This window comes from Gadus chalcogrammus, chromosome 3 (genome assembly GCF_026213295.1).
Source record: "Gadus chalcogrammus isolate NIFS_2021 chromosome 3, NIFS_Gcha_1.0, whole genome shotgun sequence".
NCBI classification, from domain to species: Eukaryota; Metazoa; Chordata; class Actinopteri; order Gadiformes; family Gadidae; genus Gadus; species Gadus chalcogrammus.
In genome coordinates, this window is record NC_079414.1 from 5,437,018 (window position 1) to 5,447,795 (window position 10,778).

The 10,778-nt window shown below is 40.9% G+C and overlaps 1 protein-coding gene across 2 annotated transcripts; it reads left to right on the forward strand.

Moving 5' to 3' along the window:
- Positions 1-118: 118 nt before the first annotated feature.
- On the forward strand, positions 119-6,434 carry fbxo8 (F-box protein 8). 2 transcript variants are annotated; one of them, XM_056587189.1, is made up of 8 exons: positions 119-275; positions 1,412-1,523; positions 2,038-2,124; positions 2,423-2,567; positions 2,837-2,963; positions 3,761-3,879; positions 4,138-4,334; positions 4,493-6,433. In XM_056587189.1, the coding sequence occupies exons 2-8, from the start codon at positions 1,412-1,414 to the stop codon at positions 4,678-4,680; spliced, it is 975 nt and encodes a 324-aa protein (XP_056443164.1). In that variant the 5' UTR covers positions 119-275; the 3' UTR covers positions 4,681-6,433. The 2 variants fall into 2 exon arrangements, with proteins under 2 accessions (XP_056443164.1, XP_056443165.1); XM_056587190.1 differs by lacking the exon at positions 119-275 and adding an exon at positions 294-611 and having other exon boundaries at positions 4,493-6,434.
- The last annotated feature ends 4,344 nt before the right edge of the window (positions 6,435-10,778 follow it).

Genomic DNA, 10,778 nt, shown 5'->3' on the forward strand with positions numbered 1-10,778 from the left:
TGTGTGTGTGTGTGTGTGTGTGTGTGTGTGTGTGTGTGTGTGTGTGTGTCTTTACTGTTACACACACACACACACACACACACGCACACACACACACATTATGTTTTTAGATTGGATCTAAAAGAGGAGGAGTCAGGATAAAAACAGCAGTACTGTACGACCGACACACTCTGAGCCTAATACCAAACTACTGTTTCTGTTTACACTCGTTATTCCCCGCTGTCGATGTTGACAGTCGGGGCGGCGGAGGGATTAATTAAATCACTAAAACCCAGGTAAGTGTCGTTATGGCTTTGGATCGTATGAACTAATAAATAGAATACGCAATACGTATAGAGTGCTGTAAAGCACTGTTCAAAACTAGCTTCGTTTGCTATCCTGGTGAGTTTATGATGGATAGGATTTTCAGCAAATCGCTGACTTAGTTCAATGGTTAATTTCTCTTGGACCAATAGTAGAGGAGTTGAGGCGGGGACTACGGGTCAAAAATACAAGCATGCTAGGTGATACTTCCAACATCACTGTTTACAACGCAGGGTGCCCTACCTGAGAGACTATGCAAAGGACTATTCTGTCTGAACGGACAGAGCTGAGCTGGTGAAGTTTATGTGGTAGGATAGAGATAGTTGAGTTAAGGTATTATGGAGAAGGCTTGTCTAAGGTTTAAGATTATAAATGGTTAAGTTATGGTATAACAATGTTACAGATGGTTAAGAAAGATAAGGTAATAGGTTAGAGATGGTCAAGTTTAGGTATGAGGTTCATTTCGGTATGAGGTTAGAGATGGTTGAGTTTAGGTATTAGTTTATAGATGGTTACATTTAGGTACATGTTAGAGATGGTAATGTTTATGTTTTATCTTAGAGAGTTATGTTTAGGTATGAGGTTGGAAATGGTTGGTTTTAGGTATTAGGTTAGAGATGGTTAAGTTTAGGTATGAGATTAGAGATGGTTAGTTTAGGTATGAGGTTAGAGATGTTTAGTTTTGGTGTTAAATTAGAGATGGTTAGTTTAGATTTGAGGTTAGAGGTGGTTACATTACGGTATTAGGTACTAAGGAATGGTTCGTTTTAGGTGTTAGGCTAGAGGGGGTTAAGTTTAGGTATTAAGTGAAAGATTGTTAAGTTCAGGTATTAGGTTAGATATAGATGCATTAAGGTTTTTCTTAGAGATAGGTTTAACTTGGCTCGGGTGGTCTGCCTTGTTAGTTTAATCTGGACCATCATGGCATGGGAGAGATATCTGTTCATCTCTAATGTTTACTATGGTCTACATTTGGCTTTTGGGAGGTCAGAACTAGGTGACCTCCCCGGGGACATTTTATAGCAACGTAACTGTTCAGAACTAGACCAGATATTATTCAGATGATTGCTGACGGTGGGATTTCCCGGGGTGGTTGTGATGTCCACAGATGGGCCAGGCGTTGTGGAGGCTGCCACTGGACGCAGGACAACAGCAGCAGCTACAGGAGGAGTTAGTGGACCACCTGGCAAACAGAGAGCAGCAGAGAGCTGGGGAACAAGGCAATGCACATGTTTCTCACTAACACTGGTGTTATGAAGGGGGGGACCATTTAAATACATCGTTTCTCTGTGTGTACCGTGTATTTCAAAATGTTCCTTCTAAGCCCAATATGTATAATAGGCATAACCCAATTGTGCCTCATTTGCCATGTATATCGCAGTTTTGCTTGACATGGACGTAGTGCTCTCTGTTCATGTAACTGTTCATACTGTGGTCTGAATGCTACTGTATTGGGTCAAATAAGTAGCAGACATAAATGGTTGTACAGCGCCCAGAGCCTAACCCTGATCTGGATACAATGCTTAAACTAACAAACAGCATAATATGTTGGACACAAAGAAACCGTACCAATACAGAAACTTATAAGCCCTCTGTTCTCTTTTCATTAGTTATGCCTATTAGGGTAATATGAAAAGTTTAATTTCAATGGTTGGAATAATAAAATCATGTGACATGATTGTGGGGAGGGTGTATATTCAATAATGAATCCTTTTGTATGCTTTTTTTATACAGCCACAAGAGAAGGAGGCCCCCAAAGCAGGCCCCCCCAACACTGCCATGGACTTGGGACTGATATCTATCAGTTACTCAGGAGGGGTGGTATGAACAAACCAGCATTACATTTAAATTTTAGTAATAATCGATATATTCACCCTAAGAGAATAACTCAACTTTAGACTTTTGGTCTTTTCCAAGACAGAGCACTGGTTTAACCTCATAGCTTTGTCTCTGCTTTGACATCAACCCGGGCTCTTATGCTGCTAAACTCAATTTAGTTATTCCTAACACAAAAGGGTACCGTTTAAATGTTTCTATTACTTGTCTCTACATATAAATAATCACTAAAGATGTATCTTTTGATCTTGACTTATCTTAATTTCTGCGTATCTATTGACAGGAAGGGCCCAGCACAGGTTTATAGATTTGGAGATGCTCCCGCCAGAACTAAGCATCACCATCCTGTCTTATCTTAACGCTACTGACCTGTGCCTGGCAGGCTGTGTTTGGCAGGACCTGGGCCATGATGAATATCTTTGGCAGGGGTAAGACTCATGCTCATTCGCCTCATTTTTTTAAATTCACTCATCATCGGCCAAAGAATCAGTTATAATTAACCAGATATGTTAAAGCTGTTAAGATGTATTGCTCATAGCTTTATGTATTGATATTATATGATACAAACATTTTCATGTCATCGTCATTAATATAATTTATCTTTAATAAAAAATGGGTGATTTATTTCTAGAGTAAAAAAGAACAAATCAAATTTAACATGTTGCTTTTCTGCACTTCGTTTGTGTGTCTCTCCCAGGCTGTGCAAGTCCACATGGGGTCACTGTTCCATCTATAACAGGAGGCTACCCAGTGGCTTTTCATACAGGAGACTCTACTTGCAGCTGGATGAAGGCAGTCTGACATTCAATGGCAATGCTCATGAGGTTTTACACTGCATGCACCACACATACATACAAACATACATACACATTGTAATGAGGCTGAAGCTTTTAATTAGCAATGTCCTTTAAGGCCCTATATATTTTATTCTGTATTTGGTTGACTATTAGGCTAATTGCAATAAAGAGTAGGCTGTATGATATAACAGATATTTTGCAAAGTACACCAATAGCTACAAGTTGAAATAACCTTCAGTGACAAAATCAGTATCTTTTGGGAATTTTTGAAAAACACACACAAACACACACAAACACACGCACACACACGCACACCACACATACACACACATACCTGGTAACTCCAAAGGGTTAACCCTTGGCCTGTGTTCCTAGTGATAACAAGGCAAGAGTGTGAGTGTGAGTGTGTGTGTGTGTGTGTGTGTGTGTGTGTGTGTGTGTGTGTGTGTGTGTGTGTGTGTGTGTGTGTGTGTGTGTGTGTGTGTGTGTGTGTGTGTGTGTGTGTGTGTGTGTGAAGGGGAGGATGAATCGTCACATGTATTAGGTTAAATGTGATGATGTCACTCCAATGTTATGCCTCATTATCACTATTGAAGACTCTTTGTCACACATTAGGAGCATTAACAATCCAAGTTTATGTTTGTGTGCAAATGCAAGCATGCACGCACCTGGGTGTGTCCGTGTGTGCGCGGGTGTGTGTGTGTAAGCCTGTGTGCGATCTGGATCATGAGCAAGATTATGGCTACTTTAGACCTCAATTTAAAAGACACATGATAGCCCTGCTCTCTCTCCATCTCTCTCCCTGTCTGTGTTTTGCCTCGCAGGGGATCAGTTATTTCATGTCTAAAGGAATCCTGGTGGACCATCCCATGGAGCTCGCTAAGTTTATCTTCTATACCCGACGGCTCAACTGTAAGATGCTGAGGATGTACCTCGATGAAAGGTGCCAGCACACATAATACACATACATGTATTCTGTGAGAAAGGAGAAGGCTTACCAGTTTTATTTTTGAAATGCTCAAATTATATGACACCCCAACTTCACTTTCACTATTTATAAGTATGGTAATTCACTTTTTATTTGTATTCGATGGTATGTAAGTGTATCATAGGGTCAGCATCTGTGGTAGAATCCGTGCTCCTTCTCATTGAACATTAATTTCTGCTGTGATTGTGTTCCTGCTTTTGCTTCTGTAATCAGACGGGACGTCCTGGACGAGCTGGTCACCCTGCACAACTTCAGCAACCAGTTCCTGCCCAACGCCCTGAGAGGTTTCTTCAGGCACATCCATGCCCCCGAGGAACGGGGGGAGTACCTGGAGACCCTCATCATTAAATTCAGCCAGAGGTTTTGCACTTGTAACCCGGCCCTCGTTCGAGAGCTTGGCCTCAGCCCCGGTCAGTACCAACAGTCCCTATGGACTGGCCTCTGCACCACACGTTAACCTTGATGTCTGAGCATATGTTCGCTTTACTGCCTTGTACTTTATGCAGTGTTGAAGCCGTTTTATGCACTATGGTCAGTTTTGTTGATTTGTTCTCCCTTCTCCTCTCAGATGCGGTCTACGTCCTGTGCTACAGTCTGATCCTGCTGTCCATCGACCTGACGAGCCCCCACGTCAAAAACAAAATGTCCAAGAGGGAGTTCATCAGAAACACGCGACGCGCAGCCCACAACGTTTCAGATGACTTTGTGGGGCATCTCTATGACAACATTTACTTGATTGGCCATGTAGCTGCCTAGTACAGCCCACTTTACTGTCAGACATCCAATTGCAGCCCATGTTCTATAATGCACTGAAGAATAGAGACTGGTGATTGAGTTCCACCATAGGTAAGAATGTATCAATGCTAACAAGCACAATTTGAACTATTTTTTTTGTGTATAAATACAAAAATCAAGAGAAAAGGTTTTGAAGACCCTAACCCTAACCCCAACCCTGAAAATCCACCAACACACTGTGAAAACGTGCACCTGTCGTAAGGCCGCATACGGGACAAAGTGTGAGTCACTCTCTGTGAATATGATGACTATTGGATGTCCAAAGCCCCAAGTGTCATGAAATATGGCTTTTCATATCCAAGTATGTAAAGGAGCGCCCAGGAGAAGTCTTTGATGTTGCACTTGAATACGAAGGCTGCTGATTGATTCATGACGACGTGTGCTCACCCTGAAAGCGGAGCCAGGGAAGCAATAAAGATTCATCAATGCACAGAATCTGCTCACTCACATTGGCCAGAAGAATAACCAAAAGTAGGGGGGGTGGGGGGGAGATGGTCCCGATCAGAAAGGTCTCACTTACGAAGGAGGTTTCTGGCCGCTGTAGCAGCACTGTTGTAGCATCTCGTCAATCTAACGTTTTAGTGAGCATGAAGCCCTTGCTCCATCAGGTAACCTCGAACAACACAGAAATTAATGAAGCATAGCAAATTGTTCGACTCTGTAAAAGATTTAAATCGGTGGGAATAACCAGACTTTGACATCACTGTACAAAATGTAATACTGCAATTTTTTTATGATTAATCAAATTACACTAAGACCATGGTTCTTATGCCTATGTTGTTAATTTACTTCTGAACTCCCTGCTGTTATAATAAACGGCACAAGTTTTACAGTTATTTTGCTGACTATTTGTATTATTAATGTCATTATCAAGGCCTAGTCAGGCTTTGATAAGGTAGTTGTTGAATTTAAAATACCAGTGAAATGTTTAATGTAACGTACTGTACCTTATGTTTAACTATATGATTATATTGGGTTCTAGTCCAAAAACAAACGCACATAAAACCGCTGACATTTTATATCCTATGAAAAGCAAACCAAGTCAAGTCATGAATATATAGAATGTATAGTCCAGGTTATCATCCAGCTACAAAACAATGTCATAAACAAATGGGTTTGGTCCCATGAAGTTATTCAGTACAAGCCATGATGACATTTCTGGAGCCTTAGCCCAGAGCCAAGCTGATGTTGTGTTGTGTACCCCAGCACCCCTTCAGCCTGACACCCGCCACAAAAGCCTTGGAACTAAGATCATACCATTATCATTCATCACCATTTTAATATTATAGTAGCCTAGTTGTTAAAATATACCAAGCTGAGCTGTTTTTCCGGTCTTCACTTCATTGATCAGCAACAATCAACATCAATAATATTTAACAAGTAAAACCTTGGACGATGGACAAATAAAGAAAAATCTATGTAGCCAAAACATCAAAACCATCTCTAGGTAAATTCATGTAAATAATCACAAATACATACTTATGTATACTATTAATAAACCATTGAGGTGATTTAGTTTGTTCATACACACATCCCTTTTCCCATCAAATTTCTAATTTTCTTGCTGAATACATTGTTGTCCTATCATTACATATGACATTGTTACCTAGAAAATAACAAGAGCGAAATGGCATACACATTCAAAACGAAAGACAAATTTAGGGAATGACTAGGCGAGTAATAAAATAATGCATCTTCCAGGAGCAACTCAATTTCTGTTTCTAATCACTTTGTTTTAAACAGATATTTCTCCTTACTTCATGAAATAACTAGATAGCTAAACCCTGGCTCAATATTCATGAAAAATGGGTCTGTCAAGTAGCCCTGTGATTAGCAGCCAATGTCTTGACTGTGGTGGTAAGTGGGCTGAGTGTTTTGGTGAGAGTGTTTTGGTGGTTTGCGTGTGTGTATGTGTGCGTGTGTGTATGTGCGTGTGTGAGTGGAAGACTGAGAGACGAAGCGAGAAATCAAGGTAAAAGAGTAAATCCTCTCCAGACACAACATGACCTCTGACACTTGACCTATGTATTTATGCGTGGGTGTGTGTGTGTGTGTGTGTGTGTGTGTGTGTGTGTGTGTGTGTGTGTGTGTGTGTGTGTGTGTGTGTGTGTGTGTGTGTGTGTTTTTACTATGCATGTGTTTGTGTCTGTGTGTATGAATGTTGCAGGGGTGGTGTGTTTTATGTACTGCAAACGAGAAGGGAAAGCTATGGGCAGGGAGAAATAACCTTTTCACAAAAACACGGCCACAGGGGCAGAGAGCTACGATACATGTTGCTGTCACTCTACGGACATCAGGCTTTAAACAAACCTCTGTCCTGAGCGATGGATTATGGATATTACCCTCTCATGCGTTTCACATGGATATGGCTTTCATGAATGTTCAGGGGAAACCTCACTTGTTTTTTGTCTCTGCAAATTTATTGACTTTAATTATTTTTGAAAACTTAATATATATTATTTGGAAGGCTTAATAGGCCTGCAATATAATATGTTTTATTTCGCTCATGTTGTTTATGTGCTGTTCAATGTCGGTTAATATTATTCTTTAGTATGACGCAAAATGTTTCCACTATAGACATAAATGTGCCGATTTAACGGGTTGTTTTTATATTCTTGTAAAATTGGGGGGTTTATTTATTTCTTCTGCTGTTACCTTTTTTTCCATCACTGTTTGGGGCAAAAAATACAAGAGTAATATTTATTTTTATGCATGGAATGGAATGGAATGATTAATACTCCTTCAAACTTGTAGTGGATCAGCCGTTAGAGAACTGAAATATCTTTACTGCACAGAGCAATGCCAATAATTATTTATGTGGGTTCATTTGAATATATATTTAATATATTGGCAAAATATGTTTTCTGCATTTCATTTCAATACCAATTCACTGAGGGTTGGGGTACATAGTAGAAAAACTCAACACTATCAAAGATACATATATTTTAGGAGAATTCTGAGGAAACAGCCTTATGGGCATGCACCCTTGTAACCCAACAGCTCTTCTTGGGGTTTCTGAACACAAAAGTAATTATTCTAATAATAATTAGGTTTATTTAGGTTTGGATCACTAACAATTTCGGATAATATAGGGCGTTTAACTCACAATACAATAGAATGAGGAGGGATAGGATGTTTTTTAGGATTGAATGCGTTATTATTTATGCCAGAAAATCCTACAATGAGTCAATTACTGATCCCAACATTAGGCCAGACGTCCTCTATTGATAATGATTGATAGTGATGCAGTGAGATACACTGAAGTTTTTCCGTAGGCCTACACATTTTACCTGTGACACTTAACAATAGATTGCAGCTGCTGCAGCACAAGAGAGAGCTCAGATATATTATGAGCATGAGAAGTATATGGTAGTGTTTTTTCCAGTGTCTCTCTCTCTCTTATCCTCTGCCTTGCTCTAGATTTATGGCCAGCCTGAGCTACGCGCCATAAGCCCTGCTCGCTCATATTGTCATAGCCAGGCAGGAATATTACATATCTGCATATTCAAATGTGCCTATCTACTTGTATCTAATTGTAGGGGTAAAATAATAATGCACTTCTACACATAGTTACATGACTTTCATATCTCTCAATGGAGACCCATGTAGGTTAGAGGCAGTCAATATATTAAGTAGTATGAAGGATACTGAAATGAAGATGAGGTTGACATTTTCTAACTCTTTAACATGGTCTGGTTGTATTTAATTATCTTATTTAAAGCTAGGGTACGATGTTTATTTTTAAATGCATTTTTTAGATCAATAAAACAAAAGAAACAACAATAATCATATGAGCCCGTAATAAGCCTGTCCATTTCATTCGGCCTCAACCAAATGAATGGACGGATCAGCTGTCTGAATACCTGTGTCTGTATGCTACCTATCCACACTCTGCCCGTGGACACTCTGCCTGGCGTGGACACTCTTCCTGTTCACACTCTGCCCGTTAACACTCTGCCCATGCACTCACTGCGCCTCACCCCAGACTTCCAGAAAAGCCTGGCCAACCTGTTGCTAAAGCTACAGCGAGCTCCTCACGTGTTTTGAGGGAGAGGCTTTGAACGAGGCTTGAAGGGAGGGGTGGGCTTTTTCTCGGTTGGATACTTTAAAAATCAAGGTTTTCTCTGGCTGGTTTCTCCAAATGTCCTAACTTAGCTTTCATTATTGATGATGGGATTTTCGAATAAACCTCTGGGGCCAACCTGTTTAATAGTCTCATTTAGGAGTCTGTTGCAGGCCTGCTGAATGACCCAAGCAGAACTATATGTAGCCTTGACGACATCCTATGTTACGCGCCCAACAGTACAGACGGGCATGTAGGGGAGCCTTGTACGGCTCCAGATGAACCGTATTGGCTGGGTTTAATTACCATTTCCATAACTTACCCCCGCTTACCCCCCCCCCCCCACTTCCTCTAGTCTGTGCACAGTAATGTTACTGTCTGAAGTAGAACAAAAAGAAAGTTAAACAACTTAAAGGGAGGATGTGCCGCAGAGTCCTACCATAGGAGCTTAATGGGATCCTACTCGGGTCCTTGAACTGTCACAAAGGCTCGGCCTCAGAAACGGGTTGCTTTGTCTCAGCCTCCGGCTCGTGGCAGAGACAGCTGCTGATCCCTCTCCCTGCTGTCGGCCTATCACTGCCCTCTGTGCTAGCTCATCAGGACTGGATGTCATTTTACTGGCCACTAGTTGAATCACCTCCTACCACTGTTTTGATATTACCACTGGTTTTCTGGACACGTTACATGTACATCCTATTGTTTATCATTGCTAAATCAGATCCATGGGGGAAAACACCAAGAAACAGGATGCTATTTTAAATTAGATAAGACATTTTGTGTGCCACAACACTTAGATGACCAGCATACTGCACCACGGTGCACCTTCTAATGGGAGACTGCCTCCTCTTATTGGTCCACTTGTGAGGGAACCATGATAAACACACCCTCTTCTCATTGGTCCACTAGTGAGGGAACCGTGCTAAACACATCCTCCTCTAATTGGTCAACTTGTGAGGCAACTGTGCTCCAACACTCTTTCATAAAATATGAGGGAATTAAATAAGAGCTTTTTTTTTTTTTTTAAATCCCATAGCATCAACTCACAAGCACAGGTTGCAGTGACAAATTATTAAATTTCCTCTGCTGGAACTTTCTGGGAACTTATCGAATAGCTTATACAGTATAATGAGCAGAATTTCTTATTAAAGGTATTAATCTTATTAATCGTCAAGGTTTAGACGCTAGTGAGATGAAGCACTACAGCTTACAGCTCTGAGCAAGCTAACTATATACATGAAAGTAAGCTGTTTTATCAACTCCTGACATCTGTTAACCAGCTGCCCGTTGATGCCTCACTTCATGCTTCTCAGTCTGTCTCTTTGTCTTTCTCTGTCTACATCTCTTTCCGCTGTCTCGCGCTGTCTCTCTCTTTTTTCTGTCAGACTTTCATTTCCCTGATAGAGTGAGAGGTGAGGGGATAGGTGGTGCCGAGATGCTATGTGGCCATAAATCTCTTTGAGGAGCCTGGCTTACTGACATCCAACCCCTACCCCCCCGCCCCCGACCCACCAACCACCCCCAAGCACATGCACACACACACACACACACACACACACACACACACACACACACACACACACACACACACACACACACACACACACACACACACACACACACACACACACACACACACACACACACACTACCCGGACTTAGCCTCAACATTTAATTTGTTGCACATGGTTTGAACAGTTGAAATGCAAAAAAATGATGCATTAAATATAGAATTTGTTCATCTGTTGGTTGCAGCTTTTAGAAAACTAATGAAAACACATATGAAAAGTGACTTTTTTAAACTTTAAATTAATGCAATTCTAGGCTAACTATTAAAAGTATTTGGTTTGGTATTTGGTCTGTAAAACTATTGGTCATAGTTTACAAGTCACATAGCGATTATGAATGTTAATTGTTCCACATTGTGGTCATGCTTTAGCCTCTCTAGAACTGTTGATCAGCACAGAGATACTGTTGAAACATGCGGCAGGCTCTGTTG

Excerpts from the sequence above, each read along its gene's own strand:
- fbxo8 (XM_056587189.1), top strand. The coding sequence starts at position 1,412 with ATGGGCCAGGCGTTGTGGAGGCTGCCACTGGACGCAGGACAACAGCAG. Across the intron at positions 2,125-2,422 it reads TCAGTTACTCAGGAGGGGTG|GAAGGGCCCAGCACAGGTTT; the intron begins GTATGAACAAAC and ends ATCTATTGACAG. Across the intron at positions 2,568-2,836 it reads GATGAATATCTTTGGCAGGG|GCTGTGCAAGTCCACATGGG; the intron begins GTAAGACTCATG and ends TGTCTCTCCCAG.